The sequence below is a fragment of the Trypanosoma cruzi genome, genomic scaffold, assembly GCF_000209065.1.
Source record: "Trypanosoma cruzi strain CL Brener 1047053517089 genomic scaffold, whole genome shotgun sequence".
Lineage (NCBI taxonomy): Eukaryota > Euglenozoa > Kinetoplastea > Trypanosomatida > Trypanosomatidae > Trypanosoma > Trypanosoma cruzi.
Window position 1 is genome coordinate 239,339 of NW_001849567.1, and position 15,230 is coordinate 254,568.

The 15,230-nt window shown below is 51.3% G+C and overlaps 4 protein-coding genes and 1 pseudogene across 4 annotated transcripts, besides 18 other annotated features; all 5 read right to left on the bottom strand.

Annotated features, from left to right (window-relative positions):
* On the bottom strand, positions 1–1,465 carry Tc00.1047053511315.9 (ATP-dependent RNA helicase, putative; the record flags this gene model as incomplete). The annotated part of the gene is made up of 1 exon (XM_803111.1): positions 1–1,465. A coding segment is annotated over one exon (1,465 nt), but the record flags the coding sequence as incomplete, so codon positions are not given.
* Positions 1–6,204: a sequence feature (heterozygous, Esmeraldo-like haplotype).
* Positions 1,505–1,537: a sequence feature (CT-rich).
* Positions 1,628–1,667: a repeat region.
* Positions 1,903–1,930: a microsatellite.
* On the bottom strand, positions 1,979–3,313 carry Tc00.1047053511315.20 (hypothetical protein, conserved; the record flags this gene model as incomplete). The annotated part of the gene is made up of 1 exon (XM_803109.1): positions 1,979–3,313. The coding sequence occupies one exon, from the start codon at positions 3,311–3,313 to the stop codon at positions 1,979–1,981; it is 1,335 nt and encodes a 444-aa protein (XP_808202.1).
* Positions 3,457–3,553: a sequence feature (A-rich).
* On the bottom strand, positions 3,686–5,098 carry Tc00.1047053511315.30 (hypothetical protein, conserved; the record flags this gene model as incomplete). The annotated part of the gene is made up of 1 exon (XM_803110.1): positions 3,686–5,098. One exon carries the CDS (start codon positions 5,096–5,098, stop codon positions 3,686–3,688), a length of 1,413 nt encoding a protein of 470 aa, XP_808203.1.
* Positions 5,487–5,517: a sequence feature (AT_rich).
* Positions 5,503–5,611: a mobile genetic element.
* Positions 5,840–9,757: a mobile genetic element.
* Positions 6,205–9,506: a sequence feature (areas not merged during assembly with more than two copies in the genome that could not be assigned to a particular haplotype).
* Positions 9,507–12,174: a sequence feature (heterozygous, Esmeraldo-like haplotype).
* Positions 9,785–10,295: a mobile genetic element.
* Positions 9,977–10,033: a microsatellite.
* Positions 10,754–10,782: a microsatellite.
* Positions 10,839–10,867: a microsatellite.
* On the bottom strand, positions 11,466–12,629 carry Tc00.1047053511315.44 (annotated as a pseudogene).
* Positions 12,175–13,517: a sequence feature (areas merged during assembly that could not be assigned to a particular haplotype. This can correspond to areas where the two haplotypes were merged or to regions with more than two copies in the genome that were merged during assembly.).
* Positions 12,780–12,814: a sequence feature (AT_rich).
* Tc00.1047053511315.56 (hypothetical protein, conserved) lies at positions 12,871–13,119 on the bottom strand (the record flags this gene model as incomplete). The annotated part of the gene is made up of 1 exon (XM_803112.1): positions 12,871–13,119. The coding sequence occupies one exon, from the start codon at positions 13,117–13,119 to the stop codon at positions 12,871–12,873; it is 249 nt and encodes an 82-aa protein (XP_808205.1).
* Positions 13,518–15,230: a sequence feature (heterozygous, non-Esmeraldo-like haplotype).
* Positions 15,032–15,227: a mobile genetic element.

Below are 15,230 nucleotides of genomic sequence, written 5' to 3' on the forward strand. Positions count from 1 at the left end.
TGCGTACCACCTCCTGCACCAGTGCCTTCATGGGTGCCACGTAAACCATCTTCATTTCACGCAGATTGATGGCTCCGCTGCGGGCCGTGGCATTCTTGACAGCCCTTAGCATTGCCATCATCGCAACATTTGTCTTCCCTGCCCCCGTTGGTGCGCACACCAACATGTTTTCATCACTCCCAAAGGCACAATCAAACGTTTTGCTTTGCATGGGGTTGAGGTGTGTGACACCAGAGAATGCCACTTGTGCCCACTCTGGAAAGGCGCTCACAGGGGTGCGGGCGTATTCACTCGTTGCGGATGCCGTTGCCGGAAGCACTACCTCATCATGTGTTTCAAATACCGCCCGTTGTGTCCCTTGTGGCACAACAGCACGTGTAAGTCGATGGGGTGTGCTCTCATCCTTAAATGCGTATGCTTCCAAATCCACACGCCGCAGTGGTTTCACATCGCCACTGTTTCCGTCATCGTTGCTAATGTCATTCTTGGGCCCTATTTCTTTACCCGTGACACTCTGGTAAAGCCGCTCGACCAGACGATCCTGCTTCGCATGTGTCTTCATGGCATCCATCACAGCTTCCTTCTCCTGCTGGTTGTGCCCCTCTGCAAACTGCATGCCGTACACAATTGCCCAACGCGATGCGGCGACGACACCAATCCATTCCATGACTGCCTCATCGTCGTATCCGCCAAGAAACGCGGTGAGTTGTGTTTCGAGAGTCAACTGGTCAACCTGACGCTGGCCGGCGTACCGCAATAAACGATCCGCCTGCAGGTCACACTCCTCGACTGTCTGCGTAGGAAACAGGCGGCGCAAGGAGTCACGGACATATTTTGGGTTGCATGCAACCTCCTCAAACGTCACACGTTGCGCCCGGCCACCGCCGTTAATGTTGTTATTATGATTATTATTGTCCTCGTCTGCACCGCCGTCGTCCCCATCGTCATCGTTGGCTGTGAGCCCCTCCACATCTACGGCAAACCTCATCAAGTCCCGCCTGTTGTCGCGGGCAGTCCTGGACTCATCGTCATCCGATGAGTCACCAGCCTCCTCCTCCTGTTGCTGCATGAAAAACAAGTCGCCGAGTCCATCGCCCAATCCAGCGGCATTGTCACCGCCGCGATGGGCCACGCCACTCGTGTTTCCCACCTCCTCCTCCTCCTCCGCCACCACAATAAAGTCATCAATGAGTCGGCCATACTGAAGCACCTCATGCAGTGCCTCGGGGCTTATTGAGGTGTCGAAGAGTACCTCAAGCTGTTTCCTCACCTGTTGCAGCTGGGCTGAGCCCCCTGCGGCGGTACCATTACCCGCGCGGCACACAATGGAGAGTGTTTCCTCGGCGATCTCGCCAATCTCATCATCGAGGCCGGGTGGCAGCCACCGACGCAGATCCCTCAGAAATCGCTCATAGTGCGTCTTTGTCCTCTCGGAGTGCGGCAAGTAATGCGTGGTGGCGGGCATCACGTTACGTTTTCCTTTGTTCCCCTGTTCCTCCTTATGCTATCTCTCTCTCTCTCTCTCTATCTTTTCCTCACACCCCGTCTTTATGTGTGTGCGTGTGTGTTTCCCCCTCTCCTACAAGGATCACTTCTCTCAGGAGATGTAAAGCAAAAGGCGTCATCGAAGAAAAAAAAAAAAAGAGAGAGAGGGAGAGAGAGAAAAATAAAATAAAAACAACATACACAATGACACTTATTCCTTCTTACATCTGCCCCCGAAAAAAAAAAAAAGAAAAGGCCATGTTGTCTGTTCTTTTTGTTTTTTTTGTTCGTTCTTCTGCCTACTTCTTTTATTCTCCTACTTTTTCATTGTTTTTAGAGAAAAAAAAGAAAAGAAGCCTCCAGGCAAAATGAATGTTGCGGTGTTTTCGGTAGAATAAAAGCAAAGTCACTGATGCCTTTCTTTTTTTTTTTTTTCTTTTCTTTTTTCATCCTGAATTGCTTCCCCCTTTGCAATGTGTTGTTTCCTGCTACGTCATTCCTTCTTATCGGTCTTCAGCTCCTCCTCCCTCGCCGACCGCTTGGGCTGCGGCTGCAGGAACAGCCACACATCCAGACCACCCTTCTCCCGGTTAATCCACACACACATGGCCGCAAGCAGCCCGTAGAGAAGTAACGAGAGTAGCCCGCCACAGAAGACCCAATACAATACAGGTATCGTCCACAAAACAATTATACCAACAAAACCACGCCAAAGTCCCACATCCCGCACAAAAAGAGAAAATTTTGTGCTGTTAGGATGACGTGCCGTTTCCTCATCTTCGTCATACGTAAAAACGGTACAGTTTTCACCAAACACACTACGAACGTGGTGTGGCTCAAATCCCACTGGATTGTTGGCGTAAAACTGCGAGAGCAAAACTTCTTTTTTCGCAAAACAATCGTTCAGCCAAAGACTTAGGCCATCATCATCCGTGGGCACCACATCCAGTGCCCGCCTTTCCTCCCCCATAGACGGCGTATTCTCAGCCATGCGATGTCGCATGCATAGTATGTGAACCTTCTTTGGCATGCGACCGTTGACAACAGAACACTCGGCTGGGCGCTCGCCGGGTACAAAATCCGTGTAGCCCATCGTCACATCCACAATCTCCTCAATATTTGCCGCACCAATCATATTTTTCATTGCCACAAATCCCTTGACGCGTGGGTTAAGAACGTGGTGGAAACGTGGCAAGCCATTTTTTGCTGCGTAGGCGTGGGACTTCTCAACGTTGCTCTCTGAAAGGTCCGTTCCTTCCGGGAAAAGCAGAATGCTGGCACCGCCGTTCTCACGGTAATGCACAATCACGTCATGCAGCTTGGCCTCATCACTGGACCACTTTCGAGAAAGAAAAATGTAACGGAATAACTGCATGGACCATCCAAAGACGGGGATACGACTTAGCCCCGCCTTCAAGACAATGCGCAGCGTTCGCAGGACATTTGCCCGTGCGAGAAACGGAAACATCATCAGCCAGTCAATGCGCGAGCGGTGGTTGAGGATAATGAGTTTAAAATTGCCGGGTTGAGGTGGCGCAAACACATCGGCAATCCCTGACGGTGTTGTGGCGGACGTGGACACGATTGTGTACGCCAGGCGTAGCTTGAGCACGCACTCAAGAAATATGACGACAAACGCCAACCACTTCTCCTGCACGCCGTCGTACCAGGCAGTGCAAAGACGCATGAAATTCGTTGGAATAAATCCCGCAGTGAGTCGCACCAAAACAAGAACAGCAGCTGGCCAGATTGTGAAGAAGAAGGCGCTGACTGAAGTGACAGTCAGGGCGACGGCAAGAAAAAGACCAGAGGCCGTAACTGACGCCATGAGAAAACAGGCAGCTACACTCCGTATGAATGGACCCAACAACAACAACTAAAATGCAGGCAATCGCCGGTACGGATACACCCGCTCAATCTGAAGTTGCACGCAAAGCAAACGGAAACAGTCCCACCACCACCACCCCCCCCAAAAAAAAGTAGAAAAAGAAATGACAGCAAAAAGAAAAAAAAAAAAAACAAGGAAGCAAAGCGCGCAGAGAAAGAGAAAAAAAAGGAAAAAAAAGAAGGAGCTTCAGTGGATCCCCACCGCTGCCTCTAGAAGAACTCACTGTACATAAAGATTGATTCCTCTTCCCTTTTAGGGAAAAACACATACCGCTCAAAAACATATATAGATAGGGAGAGTACTGGAACTCCTCTACGCACACAACGTCTTTGCAAGTTTTGCCTCTACTTCTTGCCGGATCTTCTCCCTCTGTAACTCCTCCTTCATCGCTAACTCCTGCCTCTTGATGGTCCGTACGACATCCCGCACCTTTCCTTCCATGGCTGCCATGCACTCCTCCGCCACACCGCTTCCCCGAGTATCGAAAAAGCGCAGAGTTGTGTTTTTCTTCACTGCCTGCAAGAGTACTTGGCTTGTCTCCAAACCAAGTGCCTTGTTACCTGCAATGTTCAATGATAGCAATGACTCCTGCTTCGGCAACACCTCCGCGAGGGCGCGGGCGGTTTCATCGCCCAGCAGATTATGCGCGAGGTCCAGCACCTCCAGTGTGGTGTGTGTTGCAAGGCCATTGACGATGGCCACACCGCCGGTTTCATCGGGAATGCGGTTAAGACGAAGATTGAGAACCCGCAGTGTCTTGTTCATTGTCAACGCCTCGCCGAGCGCAGTGGCGCCTTCTGATCGGATATGATTGTCATTTAAATAAAGCTCCTCAAGCGGCAGTTCTGGCTTGCAGAGCAGGAGAGCAAGCTGCCGTGCCCCCTCGTCGTCAATGCGGTTGGATGAAAAGTCAAGTACGACGATGGATGTGTTGTGGACAAGTCCGCCAAGAATTCCCTTCAATAACGAGCTGTTCAGCCTGTTGTTGGGAAGCCGCAGATACCGTAGCGGCGGGTACCTCATAAGCGCGCGGCGCAAATTGAGTGCATCCGACTCGCCAAATCCCATCATTTCCCACTCAAAGTTTGTCCCAGCGTTCTTCACGCCGATGGTTAAACGGATATCCTCCAAATGCGGCATGCGTGACAGGAGGGACTCGTAAAGGGCAAACCGCGTCACCTGGCAGGCAAGGTCCAACGTGTACACGTACTCCCTACACACCAGGCAGAGGTTGTCGAGCGCCTCCGCCTCCTCTGTCGTCATCTCGGGTAATCGCAGGGCGGTCAAGAAGTCGCTGAGCACACACTCAAGAAAAAACTGCTTCCACCCCTCCCGTTTGGGTGGCAGGAGTTTCCCGCAGGACCGCTCGCCCAGCTGCCCAAAGGACCACCGCGCTTCACAGCAGCGACGCCAGTACTCATCCGATCGCACCCGGGGGACAGTCACCGACAAGGGCAAATCCGTCGACAGCCTCTCAATGACATCTTTGTACAACTTCGGGTGCTCCTCGCGCAATCCGTCAGCCTCAGGAAGTTGGGCAAAATTCGCCGCAATAATTTCCGCACATAAAGTAACAAGTTTTGGAACAAAATATGAATCTTTGTCCCACCGCCCTTGCTGCGGCCCAGCAGAGAGCGGCGACACCGGAAACTCCACCTCGCGCTGGCGCCCCTGCACTCGCACATGGTGAAACTCACTCTTCTGTACCGTCTTTTTTGACTTCATCCTCTCAACACCCTCAATCCCACCTCACCCCTAACTCCACAGCACAAAATTCCCACCAACGCCGACAGCAAACACGACGCTTACAATACAATACAAAAAAAAGGAAACGCCACAAGGAAACCAACAATAAACACAGAAACACACTCACAGACGCAGGCTAATGGCACACGTATCAACCAAAATTACCTGCAAAACAACAAACGCAAAAAAAAAAAAAGCTAAAGAGTATTCACCTGAGCCGCTAGACAAATCCTAAAGTTATCCAAAGCAATCAAAACAAGATGGGGAGAAGAAGAGGATAAATGGAGACGCAGGGGATTCGCCACATCCTCGATGTTTTCGCCAAGTTAGTATACATTTCAACTGCCACTCTCGTGACTTGCTGTAGTTTTTTAAAAACAAAAATATTATTAATTAAAGTACATTGCGGTCCCCCAGTCACCAGACCCCGCCGCAAGAATAAGAATTGAAAAAAAGGGTGGATGGGTGGGACGGCAAAAAATAAAGACAAAATCAATAAAAATTCGTCTTACCGTTATTGGCTCATTGACTCAGCCAACGCATTCTTCCAAAAAACACAAGATATAAAGGAAAATTTTCTTTTAGTTATACGACATGGTCACTATTCATTGATCGCCCGAGGGCTGTCCGTAGAAACGTGGCCAAATTTCCCGTCTCGAATAACGCTGTCATGCGACATGGATTTTCTCCAAAGATTTGAATGCTCAGTGGTCGAAGGCAGGGGCATTCCCACAGCATGTGCGGCAGGGCCTCCCGTGGATTGTCGGGGCTCAGCGGCTGGTGGGGTTGCAGTATAGGAGTGACTGAAGGGCTACGGCTGTCATTGGAGCTTGCAGAGGTGCGTTGTCCGTTTTTTGCTCGTTGATACGCTTGACATTTTCGATAGTGACCTGCGCGTGAGGCACTTGTTTTGAAGACCGTGGAGCTGTCGCAGAATCCACATGTGAGGCCTTCTGCAACGATTGGAGTGCCAGGGTTAGTGCGTCGGGCGTGTGCCTTCATATTGTGGACGGACGAGAAGACGCTGCTGCAGCTTGGGCAGGGCGACGTTGATCTGCTGCTCGTCGTTCTACGAGGAGGTGCCGTGGACACGCCAGGTGGAGGTTCCGGAGGAGGTCGGGGTGGTCCTGTCTCTTCAGTGTGAGGGAGGGGCAGCACCACCGACATAAAGGGTTGCTTGTGATCCGCAGGGCGCGTGCCAGTATGCCGAGGAGTGGGCAGGAGACGCATCGCACCCGCGCGCGAAGTCGTGATTTGATGCCCGATGTCTGCCTGCACACCAGGGATAGGATTTTTTTTTTTTACACTGACGAGCGTCTGACGTGCGGTGTGCACGACTTCTTCTTCCTCCTGGACTTCCTTCCAGTATAACCCCTTGACGGCGGTAAGGCAGTCCACGTGCCAGATTGGGATGCCTCATTGCTGCAGGGATCGTGCAATCGTGGCTTCTTTGTCAGCGGCCTCATTGCGTTGGATACCGCAGTGCGATGGGGAAAACATAAAGCCCACAGAGCCACCTCGCTTTACCAAGGAAAGCAGCATAACCCAAATTTCTTCCGTAACGCAGTCTCGCACGGCCAGTGGGGCAACGCGGAGTGCCTCAATTGCCGAAAGGGAGTCCGTCGCCACCAGGACTCGTGTGGGCGATTGGGATGTTTCCAGAAAAAAAGGTATGAGATGTCTAATGCCATTTTCAATGGCAAGTCACTCTGCTCCCTATGAGCATGCAAGCCTGCCAGCTGCTGCACAATGTACCTCCACAGGGAGATCATTTGTCTTTGTGGAGCCGTATAACATTGCAGCGTTTCCAGATGCGAGTGCAGCGAGATATGAGGAACCGTCCGCCCACAATTCAAAATCATAATCCCCCAAAGAGAAGTGAGTAGAATCAAAAGCCGTGCGCTTGACATCGTCAGAGGTGTCTTTGGCAAGGAGTCGCTGATAAAATCTCACTTTGTTGCAACTCACAGTTTCCAAAGAAAAAACACAACGTTGGGTAATAGGAGCACGATTGTGGTTGTGGGGCATCTCAGTAATGTCACAGACGCGTTTTTATCGATTAATAACGGCATCTCTCTGAAACGGGATTGATTTCGCCACTTTCCCATGCATGGACGGAGGCATAGGTTCCGAGTAGATAAGGGAACGCAAATCCTCATAATCATGGAGGCGTATATAGCGTTCGTATTGTGTGAGTGCACAACGCCAAAGTATCTTACGGAGCCGGAGAAGATTAGCTTTCAAGTAGACAGATGTATCTTCCGTTGGTGCACTAAAGACAAGAGATGCTTTACAACTGTCGCGGTACCGTACTTCCATATTATGGAAGTAGTTGTAGACAAGGCATGGGACAATTGCCTCGCCACAATATAGTGACACACTGTGGACTTGTCCAATCGAAAAGGATCGCATGGTGCGGTGGGACGCACCCGCTTGCGCAAACAGCTTCAATTGGTAACGGCGTAGCATGGTCTGCTTTGAGGCGGTGGAAGCATGCGTAACCAAAATTAAGAAGACGATTAATCGTGGTGTCCAGCAAGCGCACCGAGCGTGAATAAATGCCTAGTTGCCCATTGCCAAGATGGAGATCGACCATTTCCTCGCCAGACCGTGTGTGTGTGTGAAGAGATGTGGAATAGAGCAGCTTCGCTCTTGGCGATGTTGATTTTGGGGCTGTGCTCGGCAGCCCATGTGGCCACAAGAGACAAGAACGGTCGCATTGCCGCAGCACAGGCATGGATGTCCGCACCTGAGGCAACAAGTGTGAGGTCGTCAGCGTACATGAGTGCGGAGGCAGAATAGATGTTGCCCAGGCGGCGCAGCAGATCATCCACACAGTGGAGGAATAGTTGGGGTCCCGGGACGCTGCCTTGTGGTGCTCCGGCTGAGACAAGTTGTTTCCGGGAGTGCTGTTCGCGAGTGCATACCCTAACATAGCGGCCCCGCAGGTAGTTGTGCAGACATCGTTTGTTTCGAGGGCCAAGGCGCGGAAGTCCGTCAAGCATGCCGAATGGTTTCCCATGGTCAATGGTGTCGAACGCAGTCGGAAAATCAATCAAGACCACGAGCGATGTCGACGAGCGTGTCGTGCGGGGGCGCCGCCTCCAGGGCGCACGTACTCCACAATGCTGAACTCATTCAATCCACGGGTAATTTTATCGATAACAAGTGCTACCACGTCCGACGTAGAACGCGGAGGTGTAAATCCAAATTGACGTGGGTGGTGCGGCAATAACGCTGACAGATGGCGGTGAATCATTCCTTCGGTTAATTGTAGTAAAACAGAGAGTGATTTGATAGGTCTGTAGCTCACTGGGCGGCATGGATCCTTCCCAGGTTTGGGGATAGGAATAGCGTCTCCCATTTTCCAGGAGCCACGCAGGCTGCCGTTTGCGAAGGAGTTGTGGATCATCGTTCTAAGAGTGTCGCGCGCAACGGGCCCAGGATGGTGCAGGAATTCATTCAACATTTCGTCGGGGCCAGGGGCCGAGCCACGCAAAGAGTCACGAATGGCCACGTCAAGTTCATACGGCGTGAAAGGCCGATCCATTTCCCAGTCACCAGGGGGCAATGGAGTGCGGCGAGCAGCAGCAGCAGTATAAGGTAATGTGACACGTGAAACCCGCACAAAATGACGGACAAGCATATTTGCCTGTTTCCGAGGCAGGGCGCATACGCAGCCAAGATCAGTGCGGAGCACAACCGATTCCAGAGGATGAGGGTGCGGCGCCGCCATGCCGTGAAGATATCGCCAGCTCGGGCTGGGTGAGGCTCCACGTCTTTTCGCACGGGCTTCCAACAGCACAGCGAAGCCACGGCGTAAGGCTTGATTTTGTTCCTCCATATTTTCAAGTAAATTCGGCTCGAAGTAGGCTGTCTCCGGGTGAGGCAATGTGTGTGCTTTGTGTGCTGCTTCTGCAGCGGAATCGGCTTGTTCCATTTCGTGTGTCCATATTGTTTTGGGGTTTCCACGGCTGCCGCTCGGGATATGGCGCTCAGCTGCTCGCACGATACCTCCGCGAATATCCAACCATGTGGACGCGGTGGCAAGGAGGGCTTCACACAACGAGGTGAAAGCAGGCCAATCCGCTTTGCGCAGGGCAAAGGTAGCTTTCTCCCGCCGAGGCAGTGTGTTGGCTAGTCGCGGAATGCCATCGTCCATCTCTACCAAGTAAGATACTAAGCAGTGGTCCGAGTCCATGTAAGGGGCAAACTGCCAGTGGGTGAGACGTAGCACGCGATACGCAGTCACGTCAGGGGAAGAGATATTACGATTTGTGATCCGTGTTGCCTGTGTCGGGTCATTTGCCAGCCCAAAATCCATATCGATTAGAACAGCGGCGAAATTATCGCCTCCAGTCGTTGAAGGTAGGTGTCTGTCCCAGAGTCCATGATGTAAATTCAGGTCACCCGCAATAATCTCTTCGGGCCCAAGCGAGGAATGGTACTAATAAACGAAGAGCTCTGAACGGTTGCTGTGGGAGGGTTGTAGAGATTCACCACGCAGGTGCTGGGACAGCCTGGTGGAAATACACGGGCAGCAATGGTCTCCAGGAGGTCAGTGCCAGGGAGCGACAGGCGCTCGCACGGCGGAGAGTGGCGCACCAGAATGGCAACGCCACCACCGCGCCCAGTACGGCCTGATAAAAGTCATTACAGCCAGAAAATCTTCTGGGCCACTGGCCCAATCCTCAAGTTATCTATAATAGAAAACAGACCAGATAGGAATAAGAAGGGGATGAATGGAACAAGAGTGGATTCACCATATCCTCCATGTGTAAAAGCTAGGAAGTGTATATTTATATATCATCCGTTAGCCACAGTCGCGGCCCGCTCACTCTATTCGGATGGGATGTATATATATGTATATATTTATTTATTTATTTATTTATTTATTTATTTATTTATTTATTTCTTACGAAGTGGCAGACTTTGGATTCTTCCAACCAAAGGGACGCCGCCGCATGGTGGGAATCAAAGGAGGGTGGGTGGGAAGGTAAAATAAAAATAAAAGTAATCCAGTCGCCATCGCTTCCCTGCTCCCCTGAAGTCGTGTTCTTCCAAAAAATTCATACGATATAAAAGTGTCGTAAAGAAGTGCATTCCTTTTATCAGGACACATATACATTCATTAAGGCAGCCAGCCCTCCCACGACCATGCTCTTCACAAACACCTAAAAAATTTCTTCACCACGTCTCTCCGGTTATTTATTTCCCGGAGAAGAACGATGTCAGGTGGACGCTGCCCCAATCGTGCTGCAAATGCAATCTTCTTTACGGACAAGAGGCCTGCAGTGTTACGCTGCCAAATATTGATGCAGCCATCCTCCTCGGTGCCGGGGTTCTTGTGGGCGTCACCGCCACGGGTGATATCAACGGAGTGACCGCAGCAAAACGGCCGTGCAGTTTTTTCAGACCGTCTGCAGGCAGACCGCCTCACCTCCCCACACCGGGCATGGCGTGGAACCCTCTCGAGGAGCGGAGTCGTCTTGGTCTCCGTCGTGCTCGCAGCAACGCCCTGCTACACAGTTGATATACGCAACCAGAGCCCCAGCAACGCGACAATGTACGACTTCACCGTTGGGGTAGGAAGGAAATCATCAAAAAAAAAAAAAACATATTTGTTTTATCGGAATATATATATATATGTATTTATATATATAATAATAATAATTTAGGTAGCCAGCTCTCCTCGCAAACATTCACTTCACAGCCGCCTACAAAACAAAACAAAAAAAAAAAAAACAACAAATAAAAAGGACGGTGTCATAATTAAAACAAATAAATCAACGCTTTGTACCCTCCATGTGCCAATGTAGTACAGAGTCAATTTATTCCGCAGTAAGCAATAAAACGTCTTCGCCGTGAACGAGAGTCAATAAGTCTCCATCAAGACGGAAATACATTCCAGCTGCAAACCCAGTACGAAGGAAATTCTCCATTTCCATAAAAAACGGTGGTCCCAAAGATAAAGTTGAAGCCATTCCCCCAGTAAGCTTGCCATCTCGATACTCCATGAAACCGCTCATTACGTTGACCACCAGGGCACGGACCTCCACGTCATTTTGGGCACTCGAAAACCTCATCTTAAACTGACGTACTTCATTTCTAAGATCCAATCCGTTGAAAAAAATCATTCGATACATGCCAAAAAGCCCATCAGGGATGGACGACATGGCGTGCGGATTGGCTGTTACCCTTCCCTTCGCTGAAAATTGTGTATGCTGCGCGCAAAACCGCAAAAAAAAAAAAAGGGAAAGAAGAAAGGGAAGAGAACTGACGGAGGCAACGGTGCACATGCAGCACAGGCACTCACGCTGCGGCACGGACACACCATGCAAGGCGCACACCAGCGCACATGTCTCGGCACATCTGAAGTGCGGCGCGAAGGAAAGACTCGGTGCCAGGGGACGAATGTCAAGAACCACAGACCCCAACGGCAGCGAGTCGTCGGCAGCAGCTGACGCGTCGCCCTGCACAGCGAGCAGCACTGCAGCACTCGTGCGCGCAGAAGGAGGGCCTTCCTCCTGCTCACGTAGGCTCTCAAGCACATTGACAGCGCGTCTCTCCACACGCTGCTGGGACTCGCTCCCGGTCGCTCCAAACAGGGGAAGCATCAGGTTTGCCTGCGCGCCAGCACACTCCACGCCCACAGCTGTCCGGAAAAGAAAAATCCACGAAAGACGGCGGAGTGGTGCAGACGCGTGTGGCGAACAATGCCCAGAGTGTCGTGGTCGTCCCCCACCAACCACAAATCACTCCGCGACATCCCGCAGGCGGGGTCACAAATACACCGCAGTCGGTTGCCGGTGAGCGGAGAGCGCATTTCCACAGCACCAGGCCACTGCACGAACAAATCCTCGGCCACAACGCCCCCACCGCCACCGCCTCGACATCCGTCTCTGCAAGCCTGCAGGCACCGCCTGTGCCACTGGGAGTGCACCGAAAGCCATTTACCAGCAGGACGCGCACAGAAACGTTCGGGACGCCGGCAGGAACGGACTCACTAAGAGAGTCGCACTGCGCCCGCGACGTCTGCGTGGCGGTGCGCCAGCCCAACAACACATGCGCAACGTCGCCACGCTTGCAAAGGTCAAAAACGGCGTCCGGGCGCAGATGCACAATGAGGCACCGCAGCCGCCCACACACACACAACTCCTTCCGCCGGCCGAGGTCGGAGAAGCCACCGCCCCTTCAGCGGCTCGCTCAGCCAACACACGCGTCCGCCGCCGTGAGAACTCGGCGTACCGCTCGTTCCGAAGAGCACCCATCTCCGCATGCGCAGCACCGGTCGCAGCCCCCCGAAGCGCATCCTCCTCCGCCCTGTCGCGCTCCACAATCCCTCTCACCTCCTCATCAAGTGCCCCCGCCTCCTCCGCAGACTCACGCAAAAGCCTCTGGATGCTGCTGCACGCCTCAGCACACATGGCGCGAGCAAAGCCACGCACGTCAAGCGACCCGCCGTCAGCCACCCTCCCCAGCGCGGCGTCGACATCGTCAGGCGATGCCACGTCAAGCACCTACGCAAACACACAAAACAAATCCAGAGAAAGGGGAAGAAAGAAGAAATCCACACAATCCAACTGCACTCGACCAAACAGCTGTCGCTCACACAGGCCGCACCACTAACTGCACCACACCACACACGCCACGCATCAACAAAAATTTTAAAAAGTAAAATTTAAAAAAAAAAATGGAAAAAAACGAGAATACAAGTAAAACAAATAGAACGGTCTTTTGCCCTCCGCTGATCACTGTTGTGCAGAGTCAGGTTGGGCCACAAAGAAAAAGGTGTTCGCGCCTTGAAAAAGGATCAGCGTATCCCCTGTGCGGGAGACGTCCATTCCAGCTTCAAGCCCCTCACAAAGTGCACGCTCGGTCTGCATAAGAAACACTGGTCCAAGCACTCGTGTTGGAGCCAGAGGTCCAGTAAGCGTGCCATGTCCATACTCCAGTGTGCCGGACATTACGTTGACGATTACAACGCGAACCTGCACCATTTCTCCGGCAGCTTCCAACTTTATCGTGGAAATATTTCATTCTTCCTCTGGAGCATCGCTTTCTTTGGCCTGGCCCAGCCTGTAGGCGCCAAGACTGTCTTTCTCATCGGGTGCCATATGTTGAGCTGGTTGCTTTTCTTTTTCTTTGTGGGAATTGTTGGCTTAGATTTTACGGGGTAGATTATATGGCAATGGAGGTATCGCCAAGTTGCGTGAAAACGCATGCGTGTGGCCTTTCAAAGGCTTCAAGGTGGGATTTGATAACGGTGTCAGCCTCAAATACAAAATAAGAGACAACTCGATCGCTCTGGTTGTTGAGCAAACCTCCTTTTTTAAAGGCAACTGTATCCAATGATGCATGAAGTGTGTCGTTAGAAATGTGAGTGAACGGTCTATTGCGTCTTTTAGACTCATTTGCCGCTAATGACCCACATATTTTTTATTTGCGTCAAGTTTATCAAATACCATTGTTATTATTGTTTTTATAATTTCATGGGGCGTAATCAACATCAATAATTAAAGAGAACGCGTCGTTAGTCGACGTCAAACGTTTTATTAAGTCCGTGACGGCACCCAGAATACCACAGATCATAAAAAAAAAAAAAACATTATCTTCGCTGCAGCAGCACGCATCGCCTGATGGCAGCATTGTACGCCTTTTCTTTCAGTAGAAATCTGAAGCCCGGTCCAATGAAAATTGCAGCTATGTTTGCCGCATCTTTGCATCTTCAACAAAAATCCATGCGAATCGTTTCTTTCCGGGGCATTCCGAGAAGATAAAAATGCCAAACAAAACACCTGGACGAAGTGCTGTCGCTGCAACAATGGGTCTTAACTCATTTCCCTCCGACTTCCATCGGTGTCTCTGCACACCAGCCACGCAGAAAAAAAAGAGCGTCCGTTCCCATTGAGTGGGAGTGCAGAGGAGCCCATCTCCCTCGTTGGAAAGGCTGCGACAAAACATCATAGGAAACCATCCCAGAGAGTCGCGCGCTGCAAAACAACTGCACTGAAAGAGAAGAAAAGAGGAAAAGTAAAAAGGCAATAATCCACAGGCCAGAAAATAATCAAATAATAAAACCAGTAAAAAAACAAAGCCAAAAATTTGTTCAAGGGGTATTTGTGCGTGGGAGAGAGCATCCTGGGAAGCATCCACGGGCCCTCACTGCTGAGCAAATCTTTTCGGTTCCTCTTCAAGTAAAGCTGTGCCGGGAAAAGAGCCTTTCCGCCCCAAAGTGGAGGCTGAAGCAATATCACCAAAAAGAAGGACTTCTTTACGTCTCGACCGTTTGCTGCGTAACTCAGAAAAGCAGCTCAAAAAGTTTGAAAAGCTCAAAAGAAAAAGATGCGTCTCTTTCCACTGTGGAAGTTGACTGGCTCGTGCAATGTCGGGACTAAAACCGTGCTGTATCGTGTGGTCTCAAGCAAGGCTATTTTCTCCGCAATGACGAAGCCCACAAGTAAGCGACCGGAATTTAGAGAGACGCTGTGCAAAGAGAGAGTCATGCTCCGCATGCAGGGACCACAAAATCGGGGAATCCCACTTTCCTTGTGAAACCCACCACTGCGCGCGTCGGAAAATTCAACACAAAGAAGCGGGGCGTGGCCAATCGTGCAATGTTCCCTGGGAAGCCGCTCCATAGGGCAGGAAGGCCTGTTCCCCCGCCTGTCAACCGACAGAGGCCAAGAAAACGCGTCCTTTTCCGGTACACCAATGCGGACTGAGGCCCTCCAGAACGCGCATCCACGTCGTTCTCCCGCTCTTCCAATTACAGCTCCCCGCCATCTGTTTGGCGGTGGAACAGGGAATCCATTGGTTATTCATTGAGAAAATGCATGTCGTATCGGGGGCGTAAAATGGTGGTGGTGCCAGAGTGGACGACGCGGTGGTTTTCTCAATTCGAGTATTCGCCCGGGCTGCTGGCCTGATCTTAAAATTAACTAAAGAAGACAAACAAGATAGGGAGAGGAGGTAAACGGAGATGAAGTCAATTCGCCTCACTGTTTTCTCCAGGCATATATTTATATATTCGGACGGCCACCCTCGTGGCACTCCGCACTCTGTTGGGATTAGAAAAATCATTCCCTACGAAGTGGCAGACTTTGGGGTC